General features: G+C 57.5%; 8 protein-coding genes across 8 annotated transcripts; 2 read left to right on the top strand and 6 right to left on the bottom strand.

The window, feature by feature from the left end:
- Window positions 1–623: 623 nt before the first annotated feature.
- F5Z01DRAFT_629652 (ubiquitin family protein) lies at window positions 624–2531 on the bottom strand (the record flags this gene model as incomplete). The annotated part of the gene is made up of 2 exons (XM_046261673.1): window positions 624–2216; window positions 2265–2531. The coding sequence occupies 2 exons, from the start codon at window positions 2529–2531 to the stop codon at window positions 624–626; spliced, it is 1860 nt and encodes a 619-aa protein (XP_046114331.1).
- A 515-nt stretch (window positions 2532–3046) lies between these two features.
- F5Z01DRAFT_629599 (phosphatidylserine decarboxylase-domain-containing protein) lies at window positions 3047–4666 on the top strand (the record flags this gene model as incomplete). Its single annotated transcript, XM_046261667.1, has 2 exons — window positions 3047–3519; window positions 3589–4666. The coding sequence occupies 2 exons, from the start codon at window positions 3047–3049 to the stop codon at window positions 4664–4666; spliced, it is 1551 nt and encodes a 516-aa protein (XP_046114330.1).
- Window positions 4667–4869: 203 nt separating this feature from the next.
- F5Z01DRAFT_677846 (nitroreductase family protein) lies at window positions 4870–5484 on the bottom strand (the record flags this gene model as incomplete). Its single annotated transcript, XM_046265399.1, has 1 exon — window positions 4870–5484. One exon carries the CDS (start codon window positions 5482–5484, stop codon window positions 4870–4872), a length of 615 nt encoding a protein of 204 aa, XP_046114329.1.
- A 1077-nt stretch (window positions 5485–6561) lies between these two features.
- On the bottom strand, window positions 6562–8355 carry F5Z01DRAFT_683934 (FAD binding domain-containing protein; the record flags this gene model as incomplete). Its single annotated transcript, XM_046265892.1, has 1 exon — window positions 6562–8355. One exon carries the CDS (start codon window positions 8353–8355, stop codon window positions 6562–6564), a length of 1794 nt encoding a protein of 597 aa, XP_046114328.1.
- A 1764-nt stretch (window positions 8356–10119) lies between these two features.
- Window positions 10120–12318, bottom strand: F5Z01DRAFT_640299 (uncharacterized protein; the record flags this gene model as incomplete). The annotated part of the gene is made up of 1 exon (XM_046262513.1): window positions 10120–12318. One exon carries the CDS (start codon window positions 12316–12318, stop codon window positions 10120–10122), a length of 2199 nt encoding a protein of 732 aa, XP_046114327.1.
- A 644-nt stretch (window positions 12319–12962) lies between these two features.
- Window positions 12963–14436, bottom strand: F5Z01DRAFT_683933 (putative MFS transporter; the record flags this gene model as incomplete). The annotated part of the gene is made up of 2 exons (XM_046265891.1): window positions 12963–14180; window positions 14239–14436. The coding sequence occupies 2 exons, from the start codon at window positions 14434–14436 to the stop codon at window positions 12963–12965; spliced, it is 1416 nt and encodes a 471-aa protein (XP_046114326.1).
- A 740-nt stretch (window positions 14437–15176) lies between these two features.
- F5Z01DRAFT_373503 (Fibrillarin) lies at window positions 15177–16431 on the bottom strand. The gene is made up of 2 exons (XM_046259360.1): window positions 15421–16431; window positions 15177–15366 (listed from the first exon to the last, which is right to left on the bottom strand). Exons 1-2 carry the CDS (start codon window positions 16166–16168, stop codon window positions 15302–15304), a joined length of 813 nt encoding a protein of 270 aa, XP_046114325.1. The 5' UTR covers window positions 16169–16431; the 3' UTR covers window positions 15177–15301.
- Window positions 16432–17055: 624 nt separating this feature from the next.
- On the top strand, window positions 17056–17979 carry F5Z01DRAFT_640296 (ribosomal protein L22/L17; the record flags this gene model as incomplete). Its single annotated transcript, XM_046262512.1, has 4 exons — window positions 17056–17058; window positions 17259–17472; window positions 17583–17770; window positions 17821–17979. The coding sequence occupies 4 exons, from the start codon at window positions 17056–17058 to the stop codon at window positions 17977–17979; spliced, it is 564 nt and encodes a 187-aa protein (XP_046114324.1).
- Window positions 17980–18092: the final 113 nt, after the last annotated feature.

The following is an 18092-nucleotide window of genomic DNA, read 5'->3' as shown; positions in this document are numbered from 1 at the left end:
CATCGGGGAATTTAGGGGGGATAAGGGTATTTGGGACGTTTGAACGAGCGCAACGTGCATATGATGTGGAAAGAGAGCAACATGATTTCCAGCTTTGGGGTGCGGCTTCAGGAGAAGATACTCGGGAGGACAAAGGATGGAGGATTGTGAACGGGGGGCTCGCGCCGTCCCAACCGCACAAATATGAGAAGCACGGTTGCAACGTAGATAGTTAGCATTAGATAGATAGACCTACTTCTCCCCGGCCAGTACGTAGTATTGCGTCAAACAAAAAGGGAACGAACGGGCGTTGATTGGAGCGCGTCGTATATCCACATGTCTCTCTCTCTCTCTCTCCTCGTTGCTGTTCCATCTTTGCTCATCTATCTACTATCTATGTACAAGGCTTGTGCCAAACTCGCCTGTTTCCCCCAGTATTGAAAAAAAAAAGGGGGGTCCGGCAGTCTTCAGAAGAAAGTGTAACCAAGGAAAATGCTGCCATAAGCTAAGTTGATATTGTGTGTTTCTTGTGCCGATGAACGCTCCAGACTCCATACAAATAGATCATCATATCCTCCTTCACTCAACTATCGTCCTGTGTCGTTGGTAAGCCATCAAAGTTGATATTTTGTGTTCGCTTCACTTCATGTCGTGATTGGGTCCGCCTGGGTCGTTGGCTGCTGCTGATGCTCGTCGTTTTGTCCCTCAGTCCTCTCAGTCCCGGACCCGTCTTCGCCTTCGCCTTGCGTGTCTGTGTTCACGTCTGTAGCCGCTTCGGCTGCGGCTGCCTGCTCCTCCAATTGCCTTCTGGCAGCTTCTGCTTCCGCCTCCAGCCTTTGGCGCTCAGCGCGGGCTTCAGCTTCCAGATTGGCAATGTGTCCCTCTGCCACACCGGGCGCAATACTCGCCAGAAACAGCAGGCTGGCCCGCTCTATTTGCCGAAAGACGCTGTCTCTGTCACGTTGCGCTACTAGTCGCGCAGCCATGTCCCTAGGGTTGGGGTCCTGCGCTTCGCCTTGCTGCTGCTGTTGCTGTCCCTGCGGTCCACCTTGTGCGGCGTCTCTCCTCTCAATCCTGGGCAGTAGCCCCTCGAGATGCTGCGCAATAGGCCGCCACGCCGCCTGAGCCACGTTGGTCAAGGCGCCCGTGCTGAAAATGAAGATGGCGACGGCCGTCCCTACCACGGATATCCAGCGCGACCAGCTGGTGGACGAGGACGTGAAGAAGAATACAAAGACGCACAGGCGGAAGAGCAGCCAGAGGTGGGGCACTAGCCATATGAGCCACGGTGGGATGCCAGGTTCTTGCGGGTTGTCTCTATCAGCCTGTCCATCCTGAAGCTGGGGCGCTGCTTGCGGTTGGGGTGCCTGTTGCTGTTGGCCTTGGGCTGGAGCTTGCGTTGGTGTTGGCTGAGGCTGTCCCGGTGTTGGGGGCACAGACCCGACTGGATAAAACATGTTACGTAGCCCAGAATGGTTGGGCTGGTTCTCGAGACGTGGTGTATAGTACGTCTCGGATGTGTGGTTGTTGACGAGGAGCCCTCGAGGGCCTTCAGGCGATGATAGGATGTACACGTCGACATTCGACCTCCCTTGCCCCCCAGGGTTGCTGCTGCTCCCACTCACCGACCGCACTGTCGGGTCCGGCGTCGCACGCCCACTTGGAGTCGTGCCAGGCGGGTTCAGCGGTCGGTTGTACAATTGGTGCAGCGAGGGGCCCGAAGCTGGCCTACGCATGGCGCTGTGCAAGGTGGCCGTGGCTTGCGACATGTCGACCCTCCGCAGGACGTTCTGAACGTCCGCCGGGGTAAGGCCTGCGTCTGCTGGCCCTCGTACAATGGTCTCCACCTGGTATGTCTGGCCATTGTGACCGACACTCTCGCGAAAGTGACCAAGCGGCGCAGGACTGTCACGGCCACCTGCAGGAGGCCTTGATGCCTGTCTCTGGAGAGCACGGTATTGGGCCTGGATGGCTCGCTCGTGTTCGGTGCGCCAGCGCGCTGGTTCGGGTCCTGGAGTCGGACCCAGCGCGGGCTGCACTGGGTTCCTCCTGGGGAAGGTCGGCGTGGGCTGTATTGGTATGGTCGCTCTCGGAATCGGCGCAGGGTTTTGAGGCGGGAGGTTCATCGTTGCCAGGGGTGCGGCAGCGGCGGCGGGTGCGACCGGTGCAGCCGGGGCTTGTGTATGGTTCATGTCTCTGACCACCAGGTGCATCGTTTGTTGTTCATTGGAACGAATCTTAGCGGGCGTCAGCCAGGTTAGCTTTCTCGTGGGAAGTAGACGTACAGTGTCCTCGCCGAATATCTCCAGGAGGGTCTCTGTGTCCCGGACGAGTGCCCTTCCACGGTGGATCAGGCGCTGATACTCGTCTGGGGGTTGAAGCGGCAGGGCATCGCGAATCTTGGCCTTGAGCGCCTTCACCGTAGTGGATGCCGGGAGGCCGGGGAAGAGCAGTGGGCGGTTGACGCCGACAGAAGGTGAGATCACTTGGAGCTTGACGGCGAGCTCACTTGCCGGGGCTGCGGCCGCGTCGTGAGATGTGTCTGAGGCCATGTTGAGCGCATCGATGGCTTCAAGTGCTCCAGCTTGTCATGTCAATGCCGGGCCTTGGCGAGGCTGTCTGGAGGGTAAGGTAGGTAAGGAAAGTGAGGCGGTGAAGTGGGCAGTACGCAAAGAGGACGGAATGAAGAAGAGGCGAAAGGAGTGGACGGAAGGCAAGTCAGCACATGTTGAACAGTGTTCAAGCACGCAGAGCCATTGAGCGAGGTGAAGCTGATGCTGATGCTGGCGAGATGAGAAGATGGACATGCGACAGCCTGGCAGCTTCTCAATGGGGCCGGATCGGTCTCGTCACCGGTCGGCTTGGTGCATGGCCGGTGCGGTTGATGACAAACATTGCATTGATGGTTACCCTATACCAAATGTCCCACTGGACGTCATCCCACGTTTCTTCTGCTACTACGTACATCCCGTTCTCCACACGAAGACCCTCACTTTCGTCTTTCTCCAGCCCCAGCCAACCCTAGTACAGGCCACGCGACGACAACCGTTCCAGCACCTCGACGAGAATGGCGTCCATAGGTGTTGGCCTCGGCCAGGTCACTCGGCGCACAGCAGTGCCCCGATCCTGCACCCACTGCGCGCGATCCACGACACGGTCCTCGACAGCGACTCGCCGACCATTCTCCTCGAACAACGGGCCCAGGCGCCCGCGCTTCTCGCAGCGTCTCGGCGAGGCCTTGAGAAACAGCAAGGTCACATGGTATCCCATACCCGTGGGACTGGGCGTTGGATTTCTGGGCCTGGTGCAGTTCTACAAAGTCCAGGCGCGCGAGAAGCAGAAGCAAGAAGAGATTGAGAATGGGGAGCGCCCGCAGAAACGGCCGAGGGTCAAGCTGGAGGGACCGTGGCAGGTGCAGGTCATGTCGACGCTGCCATTGAAGGCCATCTCCAGACTCTGGGGCCGCTTCAACGAGCTCAACATACCGTACTACCTGCGCGTGCCCGGTTTCAAGCTGTACAGTTTCGTCTTTGGCGTCGAGTAAGTGGTTCCCTCTCTCGAGATGGGACAAGAAAGGAAGAGGGAGCAAAACGCTGACACTATGGACAGCCTCAACGAGGTCGCTGAGCCGGATCTGCACACATACCCCAACCTCGCTGCCTTCTTCTTCCGCAAACTCAAGCCCGGCTCTCGTCCTCTACACCCGGATCCGCACATGCTTCTCTCGCCCGCTGACGGGCGCGTTCTCCAATTCGGCCAGATTGAGGGTGGAGATATTGAGCAGGTCAAAGGCGTGACATACAGTATCGACGCGCTTTTGGGCAAGCGGACACCCACCCCTAGCATCAATGGCGAAGCCAACGGCGTCACACCAGAGGACGCTGCCAGGGCTTCCCGTGAGGCTTCTGCTCAGGAAGAGGTCATCAAGCGCGACGAAAAGTTCGCTGAGATCAACGGTATCCCCTACAAGCTGCCTGACCTGCTGAGCGGTTCAGGTGAGGGCCAGACTGTGGAGGACATGTCTCTCGGAACCAAGCCAAGCACTGTCTCTGAAGTCGGCGCCGAGCTGGCTCTCGGCGAGCGGCCCTGGTACGACATGCTGTCCCCGGACAAGACCACATCTCTCTACTACGCCGTCGTGTATCTCGCACCAGGTGACTACCACCGCTTCCACAGCCCCACCAACTGGGTCGTCGAGCGTCGCCGACACTTTGCTGGCGAGCTGTACAGCGTGTCACCGTACCTCCAGCGCACACTACCCGGTCTCTTCACGCTGAACGAGCGTGTCGTCCTGCTCGGACGCTGGCGGTGGGGTTTCTTCTCGTACATCCCCGTGGGAGCCACCAATGTGGGTTCCATTGTGATCAACTTTGATCGCGAGCTGCGGACCAACAGTCTCCTGACGGACACGGCAGCCGACCGCGCGGCAGAAGAGGCTGCGAAGCGCGGCGAACCGTACCTTGGCTTTGCCGAGGCCTCGTACGAGGGCGCGAGCCGCGTCCTGGGCGGACACGCGCTGGGGCGAGGTGACGAGATGGGTGGCTTCCAGCTGGGGAGCACCATTGTCCTTGTGTTCGAGGCGCCGTCGGAGGGGGCTGCGGGGAGCAAGAAGGGCTGGGAGTGGATGGTGCAAAAGGGGCAGAGGGTGAAGATGGGCCAGGCCCTTGGAAAGGTGTTGGAGGAGTGACAGCTCTCTCTCACCGCAAGTGTTCTATTACAGCTGTATACATTCTAAACAAGCATCTCACTACACGTACAACAGAGTTGGATTATTTAGTCATTTTTGTTTTTTTGTTCGTCTAATCGTGGTAGGTCTAGGATCTATGTACATCATATTGCCATGCTATGCTCAGAGAAAAAATCAAGGTTTCAAGTCATGCCATCGAGGATCTAAGCGCCAAAGACCTTGACGCGCTCCTCAACAGGCTTGAAGGCCTTCTCGCCGGCCTCACCACCCTTGCCGCCAAAGACGAGCTGGGCGTCGAGGATCCAGTCGGCGGGGACGTTCCACTCGTTCTGGACGTCGCCGTCGATGAGGGGGTTGTAGTGCTGCAGGTTCGCACCGGCACCCTCGAGCTCGAGGGCGGTCCAGGTGAGGTACTGCTGCATGGCGAGGCTCTGGGAGGCCCAGATGGGGAACTTGTCGGAGAAGGCCGGGAACTTGCCCTTGTACTCGTTGACGGTGGTGTTGTCGCTGAAGAAGAGGACGGTGCCGGCGGCGGCGCGGAACATGGCCATCTTGTCGCCGGTGGGCTTCCAGTTCTCCTCGGGGACGATGGCCTTGAGGCGCTGGGTGGCAAAGTCCCAGAGCTTCTCGTGCTCGGCGCCAAAGAGGACGACGACGCGGTTGGACTGGGAGTTGAAGGAGGAGGGGGTGTGCAGGGTCAGCTCGTTGACAATCTCCTGGACGCGGGCGGTGGAGATGGGCAGGTTCTTGGTGAGAGGGTAGATGGTGCGTCGCTGCTTGGCGAGCTGGATGAGGGCGTCGGCGGAGACCTTGGACATGGTGACGGTTTGCTGTGGAGGGACGAGAGAAGAATGTCTGTCTGTGAGTTGATGTGTATTTGGTAGAGAGATGGGCGAGTTGATGAGGCTGTGATGTATAATGGGGGCGCCAGACCAGAGCTCTCTTATATGTTCCCTCCGTATCATCGAAAAGTATTCATCCCACTTCTATCCCACTTCCATCCCGCTTCCATGCCCCGCTAACCTGTTGCTTAGACAGAGATGATGAATCCTCATGAAAGCTCCGCAGGACAGGATGTTGCAATCGGTCCCCACGTGTGGAGCCTCGACTCGTGGATCCCCGAAGAAGACCACGAGGACAGTGAGTACATGCACTTACGTGTAGGTAACTTGGTGAGATCCGACCAGCTAGACGGCAATGCCTCATGAGATTACGCCTATTCCTTCGTCATTCTGGCACACAGGGTCTCACTCCTTGAACGAGAGTCGTCCTTCATAGCGACTTACATGACGAAGGCGAAGGAAGCTGTCATGACGCATGCAGTGAGAACTTTATTGGCTTCAATTCAGCGACTAGACTGAGGAAACGGACCAATCAGGCCTACCGTTCGATGCCAATCCAGCCGTATCCAGACGTCCGTGATTTTTTTTTTTTTCGGTTTCGTATTTCTCTTCTGGGTAGCCGCGCGCGACGATGACAAACCCGGCCATGAGCCCACAAGCGCGAGCCAGACTGATCAATGATGATCAATCCAATCGCCCTAGTCTACTTTGAGTTAATAGCAGCTGTCTTGTGTCGTGCTTAGTATACATAGGGTAACCTCGGAAGCATCTAAGAGCATGGCCCACATAGACTTGCCAGGCACTTGGTTCACGTTGAATGTTCAAGTTTGAGCACAAGACTGCAGATTAATGTCTGCACTACAACGCACTGGGGTACACATAAATTTGCAATTGATCTCATCCGGATCCCTATGGTAATGACCACGCCAGACGCCCCATCCAATGATGCGATTGCTCCCGACATATGCTTGCGCCGCTATAGTACTCTAATGCTGGGACTTGTGAAAGGGAAATGATGCGAGACAGGAGTGAACGACACAGAGACAGGAGAATTTACCAGGTCTCAGCAATGTACTGCCCAGCCTCCTTCTTCAGCGCCCAAAAGTTGCGCGCCTCCTCGCGCTCGAGGTTACCCTTGCGCATGGCCACGTCAACGAGGGCATCCTCGACCCCCTCACCCATGCCCTTGCTGGAGCCGCAGACAAAGACGCGGCCATCCACGGCGTTGACAATGTACCAGACCAGGTCGGCCTGGTTCAGCACTTCTTCTTGCACGTACCGCCCCTCACCACGACGGGACTGGACGACGCGCTTCACCTCGTCCTCGTGCACGCCCCACTCGCCGCTGTAGATCTCGTCCACGAGCGAGTCGCGGATCCCCTGCAGCACCCAGACCTTGTTGGCGCAGTTGGCCTGCTTGAGGCGTCGCTGCACGAACCCGCGGAAGGGCGCGATGCCCACGCCCGCGCCGATGAGCAGCATCGGTCCGTCCGCGTTGAACTGCTTGGCCAGCGGGTTCGCCATGAGGCCCTTGAACATGGGGATGTAGACCTCGGGTTCCTTGACGCCGGCCGCGCGTGCCTTGAGCCACTTTTGGGCCTGGCGCTCAAAGAAGCCAGACCCAACACCCGTCCGGCTGCCGTGCTGCCAGTCTGTCGTCTCATGGACCGTCACGGCAATCTCGACGAGGCGGTGCTGCCTGTTGTCGCGTGTCTGGTAGGCATCGTGGGGGTCGTTGGAGAGCGAGTAGAAGCGAGGCATGAGAGGCTGGAGGACGGACAAGAAGTCGCCCAGAGGGGGGTGCGAGCTGGGGAAGGCGTGCAGGAGCTGCGAGACGGTAATGTGAGGACCGGTGCGGAGGTCGCAGAAGGCACCCTGTCCTTGCGCCGAGCAGAGGTAGGTGAGGATCTTCTTCTCATTGTCGGCCGACGCGTGCTCGGCGAGGAGACGCAGAATGGGCTTGGTAGGTGGATAGGACTGCAGGTCGACACACCAGGTGAGGAGGTCGCGACGGGTGGTCACCAGCTCGCGGGCCCGGTCGTCGCCCCAGACCGTGGGCCAGCGGCCCTTGGTGGTCTTGATGAGCACGGGCTTGTCGCGCTGGAACTTGGGCACCATGAGGGCGTCGAGGACCTCTTCGACGATCGCGTCGTCGTTGGGTGCCGAGACGCCAATGGCACCCCCGACCTTGAAGTCTGTGCCGTCCTCGTCCGGGTAGTCGGTAATGTCGAGATCAAAGTGATATGTGCGCTTCTCGGCGCCGGCGCGCGTCAGCTCGCGTGCGTTGTGAATCTTGACCGGGACCACGTGGTGCGGAGGATGCGGTTGCACGAAGCGAGGAGGTTCGACGGATGTGTCGACAGACTCGGTGGGCTGCTCGCCCAGGGAGATGGCTGAGTCTGGTGACGCCGCGGGATCCTTACGGATGGGGCTGAAAGAGACAATCTTCCCCGGCAGCTCTGTCACCTTTGTCATCTTTGTGGGGACCTGGTTGATCTTGAGCTGCAAGGAGCGGAAGGCCTCGTTGTCGGGCAAGGGCACATCCTCGTAGTCGAGACCAACGGCTCGGCCGCCAGTCAGGCAGCAACCACCGCCGCAGCACCTCTGCACAAACTCGGCCGTCGTCTCGCCGGTGATGCGTTGAATGTCGCGTGCGCTCTGGGCAATGAGCCGTGTGGATGCCCGGCGCTGGCGCGTGCGCTCTTCTGGGGCCTGGACCAATTCATCTTGGTCGTCGGACTCGTCCGAGTATGTGAGAGAAGGAGCGATGGAGGGCAAGGAAGGCTCCTGCGGTATGCAATCGGTCGTCGACGACACGACGTCCTGAATTGGGGCCGCCTGGGCCATGATGGGTGTGTAGATGGTGGTAGAGGGAGCTGCTTGGGATATCGTTGGTGGCAACAGAGGCAGCGGGTGGAATCGGGAGAGGCGAACCGTCGGCTGGTGGTAGACTTGGAGCGTAGTTCGGAGCGTGGTAGAAAGAGAATTGAGAGGTGCTCTGTAGGACGGGAGCATCCAGGTGATCAGGTTCTCAAATGTATAAGTAGCGAACGCGTTGGTGGTGTCTTGAGGAAGGAAAATGGTCGTGGTGGAGGAAACGTGGGCGCACAGATTCGATGAGCCTTGGAAAAGTACGTGGAGCCTGCAGGTGGGAGCCGAGCCCGGGGGGCTGAGTGCGCACTGTGTTGGATACCCTCGGCCCCAGTGGCTTTTTCTTTTGGGGCGCGTCAACGATGATCTGATTATAATTTCATCTTGTGGGCTAACTTTCTTGGTCCAAGCGCTCGGCTTTGCCCAAGCCGGACCACGCAACTTTTAATTCGCAGCACTATCCCTCTTTCTGTCTCGAATTTGATTATCAACTGATTGTTGCTGAGACTTTGTTCGCTGTCGAGGCGTGCTCCGATAATTTTTCCTGGATCCAAGTGTACGCGAGCGAGGCGAGTTCCAGGCGATGGAAAACGTCACCTGATTGGCGCACTGTGGCTGAGATGACGCCGTGAGGGTCCACCCTTCACAGTGCATGTCACAGTGTCTGTCGCTATACACACCCGGCGTCCGCCGTTATCAATCAGCGCCTGGCGCCCATCAATTGGGGGGGTTGATGAGTTGAATGACACTGTGGGCAAATCATTAGCCAAGCATGACACCATCATCACGAAGCCTTACGATATCAACATCACCGTTGCAAATCAATGTGCGCCCCTCGCTCTCCGTCGTGTGATCAGGGCAATCGTTTATTACCTTGGTCATGACTCTCCTCCATTTGCCTCGTTTTGTATCACTGATACATAGTACTGGAACCCCGCCTCCGTTGTCGCTGCTTCGCAGACGCTAGCGGCGGCCGGATGCCCACGGGTACACAACCAGATGAAAGCCTCCTGTAACGGAGCTCCCTAATAAGTTCCCAAGCTGCACGTGCCAGCTCATTGCTGCGTATCAATGGATCATTATCATGCGCCCCGAAGTAATTGATAATTCGGGTTCCGGATTCCTGGAATGAGGATGCCTGGCCCTAGCAGACTCCACGAAGCAAAGGGCACCCATTCGCAGCTGCGCGCACCGTGCAGCGTGAGACAAGGGCCTTGCAGATTTTTTCCAACCCCCCTAATCTTATCAGATCATCTCAGCGGCGACCACTGAGGTGTGGAGACTGGAACCATTGATGATTGATTGTGCCGCAAACAGTGCCCGGATCCGCGATTGGCTTCAATGATTGGTCTTACGGCTCACCGTGGCTTGGGCGATCGCGCAATTTCCCAGAGCAAAGATCTGATTAGATCCTTTTCATTGGGAATCTGCCGCCAGGACCACGCAAAGCTTCGCTGAGCTCACTCCACTGAGTCAGCGGAAGAGGTCATTTCCGACACCTTGTTTGATCTGATAAGATTGGGGGCACACAGTGCAATCAGTCCATATTGTCTCCTCCCCCGTGAGAAACGATGAGCGCTGGACTGAAACGGCATGCAGAACGCGGTGCTATTGGCGCACCGGAAGCGTACCTGCGCCTCAAGTGGGAATTCAGTGTTGTGCATCATGCACGTTCCTACGTATAGCGTTCTTTTGTGTAGGATTTGATTAATAACTATGCTCTATATTCATAAGAGATTTCTATCTCTTTGACCAAATAAACCACATCTTATCCAGTGCTTTCCGCTTTCCCTCGGGCTGTGCTTGGCCGAAAGATAATTTTCGCGGATTGGTATAGTACTGGTCCGCCTCCCGCACAGAGTAGTCCACGTTGGGATCCAGGGGGGAAGGCTCACAACGCGATTCGCTGCTCTCTCCGCCATGCGTGCCACTGCTGTCGTCACCACTGCTACTACTACGTATCAAACTTGGGCTTGCTCTACTCCCGATAATATGGCGTCCATCAGATGATCTCGACGACTCACTGCTGGTCGCGGGTTGCCAGGTCGATGAGGACAAGCGGGAGGGCAGCATGGCTGATGGAGTGCGCGGTGGTCGGAAGAACGACTGCTGGTCAGCGTCTGACAATGGCGAGCCAGCTCGATAAGATGTTGGTGACGCCAGGCGGGGAAGAGACGCAGAGAACTGGCCGTGCATTACGTCAGATTGCTCATCCAGTGCAGGCAGTCGGGGGCTCGAAGGATTAGTTGGACGTTGCCTGAGCTGACGAAGACCGTATACCTGGGGCCGGCCTCCGCCATACTCATGGGCTTCCGTATTGACTCCGCTGAGGCAAACGCCACGTGCCAGAGCACCAAGGTCAAGTACTGCCGGGGTAAAGAAAAGCACCATAATCACCACTGCATGTATGGCCAGAATAACATAGCCAACAGCCATACGTGGCCCATGCGCGGCTACATGTGGCAGGAAAGCACTTTGGAGAGCCAAGATCGCCAGTCGAAGGAGTGGCATCGCCCCCGAGCGACTCGAGAACGGCGTTGTCCTCAAGATGATCGCCTGCAAGGCCAATTGGCAGACTTCTGACCCCAACAGAATGAATAGCTGCGCCGTACCGTGTAATTCCAGACTCCCGTGGGCGATGCCTCTGAGAAAAAGCATGACATAGACGCCAGTTGAGTAGTAGCTTCGCATGCGCGACGAACTCGACGCGTTGCCATGGTTCTTCGAATCGTCGACCAGCAGATAGCCCATGTTGCGCGGATCTCCATAGAACGTTGCCCACCAAACGAGGAGGACCAGGGCGCAGACAACGGCAGAGGCGGCCACGGAGTAGTAGATGGGGATGTTTCCGACGTGAACCAGCTGATAGGTTGTCCACGCCACCAGCGGAACAAGTAGGTACGCACAGAACAGGCGAACAGCGGTCCACAGAATAGCCGTGAGGTCAGCCTGTTGATCACCACCGTGACGGAAACTCAACGAGTGGGTTGATCGAAACCAGTCTCTCGACCATGTCAGCTTGACACCCAGGTACACAAGCACGAACAAAGCAAAGAAGATCAAGGTAGCTAGCGAAACAATGTTCAGCCAATTGTCAAAGGTGACGGCGCCGCCGACCACCTGGGTCACGACCTCCAAGCCAGCGGACCCCGTCATGGTTCCATTGGTCTCGTAGATGCCATCCGCAACTCCTGGATACCAGCTCTTTCTCTGCACCATCCCGGCGGGAAACATGAGCGTGGACCAGCTGGTGCGACTGGCGACAGGTTGCAAGAAGCCTGGATAGTGAAGACTCAGCGCGGCCGAGAAGAAGATGAATTGGAGGTAGGACAGATAGTCAGCGACACGTGTGACGTGGCCATGAGAAGTGTCCCTCGTCGACGGACCCAGATCTTCACTGCTGTCGAGTGACAGGTTCGCGGTCTCCCGCCACAGGGCAACGAGGACGATGAGCGCGAAGATGCAGATGGGCGCCCATGTGATGGCCCGGACAAAGGGACCAGGGAGCGCTGGCGTCAAGTGCGCATCGATACAGCCCAGTAACTCGTCGTCCGAGTTGCGCAGCTCGACACTGAGCAGATATGTGTCAATGAGATGGGGCTGGGCGACGTTCAAGTCGAACTCATAGTACCCCCAGACACCGCCCTCGCATGTGTAGTTGGATGAGATTGCGTCGTACACATGGGCGCTGCCCAGAGTCAACAGCTTCAGGTTCGCTGTTGCATTCTTCTCATGCTGCTCTGTCTCGCATTGGTCGTTCCGCTCCACGTTGTCGGCAATGTCAAGTTGAAGCTGCATATGGCCAGCCTCGTACCCGCGAATAAAGGCTTTCATTCCTCGGTTGGTGTAGCCGCCAGCGCAGTCCTGGGTTTGGATGTACGCCCCTGACACGGCAGCCACCGCGCCCCAGGCTGCCAGGAGCAGATGGCTGCGCATCATGGCAGCGATGGCACGGTTCTTGGTTCAATCGTGCTCGAGGTGGAAGATGATCCGGGCTGCACACATTTCAAGTTGCACGGGCAGCATCTGCGCTCCTGGGATGGTTCCCCAGATCTCGAGTGCCGAAAGAAACTTCGTGTCGGGACTCGGGAGAGGACGGGTCTCCAAAGTGGTGGCGATGACATTATTCACAGCCTCACAGGGTCCACTAAGCACTTGGCCTAGGGACCAGCAGGGTTTCTTGTGTTTCAGAGATATCATACACAACGAACTGAACTAAAAATTGTATTTTGTGTTGCATGTTGTACAGAATGGGCGCTGGGCGTGTCTTCAATTGGTATAGAATCGCAATGCCTTGCCGGAGGCTGCAGGTGCTGCAAGTGGTTGACGGGGTCTTGACACCGATGCGAGTGCCCACAGGCTGTAAAGGGCCCCTGATTAATGCCTTATCATTATTCGTTTAGCCCAAATTAATACCAAATGCCGAAGTCCTCCAAATCGCTAGACTAAAAAGAACATTGAAAGCAAACGCTTGCTATTAAATAAGAAACAGGCGGGACCGAACAGCGTAGACCTTGAGACTTTCCTCCCTCCCCCAGGAGCGAGGCCCATATACAGTGACTGTGGACTGATGTAAACAATCATCAGACCCTTCCAAAGCTGAACAAAAGCCGTGGCGTCAACCACCTGAACCAGCAGTTGTGCCTGCTTCCGCATGTCCTCTGCACGCCGCTGGCGCTTGATGCCTCAGCCTCCGCGTCAAAGAAGATCTTCCAGCTTCGAAGGCACCACACGCTCAGGGAGCCGAGCAAGAACATGAAGCTCACGAAAAGCTGCGCCGATGTGAAAGAGGTGGTCTCCCCGGCCATGGCGAACGCAATAGGCTCAGCAAATGTCGCTGGTGCTACCATGGCGATCATGACAACGCCGATTGTGCTGGTGAGCTTACGGATGCCAACCACCTCGGCAAGCACCGGTGTGACCGCCGCCCAGAAAGTACCGCAGAGCGAGCCTGCAAGGAGGGAGAAGACAAGCAGCGGGGCGTAGGATGCAGAGGGCATCCACAGCGCGAAGCAAAAGACGGAGGTCAGCAACGCCGTCAATCCCGCCATGTTGATGCGGCCAAAGACATCGCTGAACCATCCCAGGACAGGTCGGCCGACGGCCAAGCCGACGTTGAAGAGGGCGTTGGCGACAGTGCCCTGCTGGGCGCTGAGACCAATGGAGTTGGCGTAGACTGGCAGCGAGTACAGCAGGATGATAAACCCCAGCTCGGTCGAGATGCCCCAGACGATGATGAGGAGGAGCTCGACGCGTCCAAAATCCCTTGGGTTGAACTTGAATTCCTCCGGGAAGGTGTGCGACCGTCCTCCCCATTCCCTCATGAGCATGGCAGCAACGCCGTTGCCGGCAAGGGAGCAAAAGGCGAGGATACGCCACGTCCACTCTATGCCCAACTGTTCCAGGATGCCGTGCGCAGCCAGACTGTAGATGAGACCGCCAATGCCCGTTCCCGAGGTAGCCAGGCCAACGGCAAGACTCCTCTTCCTGGTGAACCACGGTGGCAGGAGCTGTGAGGCGGTGACATAGCAAAGACCCATGCCCCAGCCGAAGCAGAACCCTTGGCTGAGGAACAGGTGCCACACCTGGGTCGCAAAGGACGATGTGAGCAACGCCACAAAGATCAAAACAGATCCCAGAAGTGACGTCGCCCGTGAACCGAGATACTTGCGCACCGTGCCCACGAGCGGGGAGATCATGAGGGCCTGCGAGATGGCAAGGCCCCCTATGATGCCAAACTCAAGATGGGAGCCCTCAATGTCGTGGCTGCGGAGATAATATGCCATGATGACGGCCCAGGCCTACTACATGGTCAGCGATGGGTCCATAGCCTGGGTGCGAGACCAGCGAAGCACTCACAGATGCGATGCCCCATGTGTGCGTGTTTACCAGGAACAAGCCGACAGCGACAACCCAGCCATAGCCACCGTCCGGAGGAGTCGGCTCGATGCTCGCGACGTTTGTCAGGTTCTCCTCGCCTGACGGGTCATCATACCATGACGAGCGTCGTGAGGTTGTTGGGCGCGAGACAGGCTCTGGCCACTGGAGCACTTCCATTTGTGTGTCATGGCCATCTGCTCGCGGGGTGATGCTAGAGGCCATGTCTCTCGATCAACAGGTAACAATAGAGATAAAGGAGGGGTTGGCTGATTCTTGAACCCATCAAAGAAGGGGTTGAGCATGCTTGCTGGTTTTATAATAATATCCTTCATCGGCCGATCTCGGCTGTACCTCCTCTGTTGGGGGAGGGGCGTCATTGAAAAGTCAGTCTGTCACCTCTAGGGCGTGATCGGGGATCTTGATAGTGGTTGTCTCTTTTCGAGGCGTCTGGCCACTGTCCTCCTGCCTGAGATAAAGCTTAAAACAGGCATGGGTGCATGGGAAATCCACTTGATCTGTGTCTGCGGGCCAATATGCATCGGACGCCCAGACACCATTCCTCGCGGACCCCGTAGGAACGTGGGGAACACGGCGCGAAAGCTCCTCGAACGAAAACTGCTCCTCTCGGCGGAGTACGAGTCCCGACGGTTCATGCAGAATGGATTCTTTTGGTATCGGTATAGCATGGCATGCAGCCATCATCGACAGGGTCTCGCGGCGCTCTTGCGATTGATTGTTTGGTCCGGACGGACGGACGGACGGGGAGTACCGAGGGGGGGTTCCGTCTCTCATGCACGAGGTAGTCTAGAACAACGGCACGCACAGCATCAGTGACATCAAGGTGCAAACAGAGATGGAGTAAAACATCATATGGTGATGTCCAGGACGCCATAGATACCTGTAGATACACATCAAAAAGACAGGAAATGCCCAAATCCGTAAAACGCCCAGCGCGCCCCAGTCGAAAGCAATTGTCATCAATGACCCGTTTGCTGAGCCAACAATAGTCTTATACTTCCTCCAACATGGTATCAAAGAAAATCTAAGCCGACTTTTGTGTGCGGTTGAAGATGCCAGCGACAAGACAGTGATCACGCTCAAAGGGTTCTTGGTTTTGTTAGCCGACTCTTCCTGTAGGATTTGAAGTTTGGGAAGACTCACCCAGAGTAAGCTGGAACTTGGGCTTGATGCCGTCTGCGCGCATCTTCTGGACCTCGGCGGCAAAGACCTCGGCAGCAGGGGCCGTCGAGTCGATACAGTTGGCCTTGATGGAGATCAACACGCCACCGCCGGCCTTGAGGAACCAGTTGGCGTTCATAGCAACGATACGGGCCTGGTCAGGCTGGGCCACATCGGCAAAGATGACATCGACCATGGGGACCACCATGCGGTAGCGGGCGGGCTGACGGGCGTCCTCGACAATGGGGACGACGTTGGTGCGCTTCGAGGCCATGCTGACGAGATCACGGCCGGAGCGCGAGGAGAACTCGACGGCGTAGACGAAACCAGTGGGACCGACAAGGTCGGCAACGTGGGACACGGAGGTACCAGAGGCACCACCGAGGTACAGCACGCGCGAGCCAGGCTTCATGTAGATGTCGTCGGCACCACCAGCGATCGCAGCGCAGAGCTTGCTACGGAAGGGGTTCCAGGTGCGGTACTCGACCTTTGTGGTCGTTTGGCTGCCGTCCTCGTTGGTCTGGACCTCGTCGACGGACACGCGCTTCTCGCCGTAGACAGACTCGCCAGGGGTGATGTTGCGGGTCGCGATACCATCCTCCTTGCCGCCGCGCACGACGAAGACACCAGGGTGACGGTGAGGCTCAACGATGACCTTGGCACCGCCCCTCTGGCCGGCACCGCCGCCGCGGCCACCACGAGCGCCTCCGCGAGGTCCTCCACGGCCCATGGGCTTGCCAACGCCTGGAGTCACGATTAGTTTCTTTTCTCTTGCATCGAGCTGGCAACAAAGGCCGTCATTGCGTACCACGACCACGGCCACCACCGAAGCCACCGCGACCGCCACGGTCACCGAAGCCTCCACGGCCTCCACGGGCACCGCCGCGACCTCCACGGTCGCCAAATCCTCCGCGACCACCTCGGGCGCCGCCACCACCGCGGGGAGCACCACGTCCGAAAGGAGGCATTGTCAAGAACCGGTTGTCAAGAGACGAATGGAAATAGTGTAATAGTGAGATGCAGGCGTCTCACTTGTCGATGCGATCGATCGGTTCGCACGAATGGACGCGGCTTGACGTGGAATTGGGGGGGGGACCGAAAGATTAATACTGTAGCCTCGCAGAACGGAAGAAATTTTTAGAGCTTCAAAATTTTGGTCGCAGGCGGATGGCTGGCCGTCCGTCTCCACATCGTTTGGAGCCGATAAGAGCTTATCAGACCGAACCTTTTCCGGCGCCAAGAATGGAGATTGTTAGTCAGCAGTCGGGCAGACGCACGTGATTCTGCCCACCGTCTGGGTGCGATTGAGAATCAGCACAAAAGCATCTTTCAGAAACGACAAGATCAATTGAAGCGAGGGAAAATCTCAATTTGACATTATTCCAGTCTACTCTCTTTTTCATTCCTCCCTTGGTCATTTCAGCCCAAGTGGCCGTCGATTGCGCCTTGAACAGTCGCAGGGCACCCAAACCCTAACAAATCACCAGAGTGGATCTGCAGTGCGCCCGCCTGGCGTCCCCTCCACTATTGGGCAAAAGTTGCAATTTCTCAAACCTCAGCCAGCCGAAGACGACTCGTTGAACCTCATCTCCCCACTAACCTCACAGCACCGTCACAATGGTGAGTGCCGACGCCCCTGCGGCTGTTGCGGTCGATCGAATTGCTGTCGAACTACGTCCATCGAAAAATCACAAGATTACACCACAAGGACGAATCTTTGTCGCCAGCTGTTCGATCGACCGCAACACGCCGTGACCGACCAGGTCCCCAATTTCCTCGAGACGAGAACATCTCCCAGCTAACCATCGTCACCCATGCAGGTCCGCTACGCCGCCACCGAGATCGAGCCCGCCAAGTCGGCCCGCGCCCGCGGTGCCTACCTCCGCGTCTCCTTCAAGAACACCCGCGAGACCGCCCAGGCCATCAACGGCTGGAAGCTCCAGCGCGCCGTCGCCTTCCTCGAGAACGTCCAGGAGCACAAGGAGGCCGTCCCCATGCGCCGCTACGCCGGCTCGACTGGCCGCACCGCCCAAGGTACGGAATACACATGAGACGCAAAGGGCCTGTAGAGGAGTCTTCCCCTTGTGGGGGGGGAGGCTTCGAGGATCTATCTTTGAATAGGAGGACTAACGTCCCGCGCACAGGCAAACAGTTTGGTGTCTCCAAGGCCCGCTGGCCCGTCAAGAGCGCCGAGTTCATCCTCGGCCTCCTCAAGAACGCCGAGGCCAACGCCGACGCCAAGGGTCTCGACACTGGCAACCTGATTGTCAAGCACATCCAGGTCAACCAGGCCCCCAAGCAGCGCCGCCGCACATACCGTGCCCACGGTCGTGTATGTCCATCCGGAAATGCCTCTCATTGTGCCCCGCTAACGCAACCCAGATCAACCCCTACATGTCCTGCCCCTGCCACATTGAGCTCATCCTCACCGAGGGCGAGGAGGTCGTCCACAAGTCGGACCAGGTTGTCGGCCGCGAGGAGATCCGCCTCAACTCGAGGCAGCGTGGTGTCCGCACCCGCAAGGCCATTACCGCCGCTTAGATGCTGAATATACAAAACACCCCCCAAACTTCTTCTGCATTCATCCATCTCACGAAATTCTGGACGGCGTTTGACACGAGACAAAACAAAACAACGAACGGGTGGACAGGAAG

This window comes from Emericellopsis atlantica (genome assembly GCF_019669845.1).
Source record: "Emericellopsis atlantica unplaced genomic scaffold F5Z01scaffold_37, whole genome shotgun sequence".
Taxonomy (NCBI): Eukaryota; Fungi; Ascomycota; class Sordariomycetes; order Hypocreales; family Bionectriaceae; genus Emericellopsis; species Emericellopsis atlantica.
The sequence above is the reverse complement of the archived record's forward strand: the minus strand, read 5'-3'. Positions and strand labels throughout refer to the sequence as shown.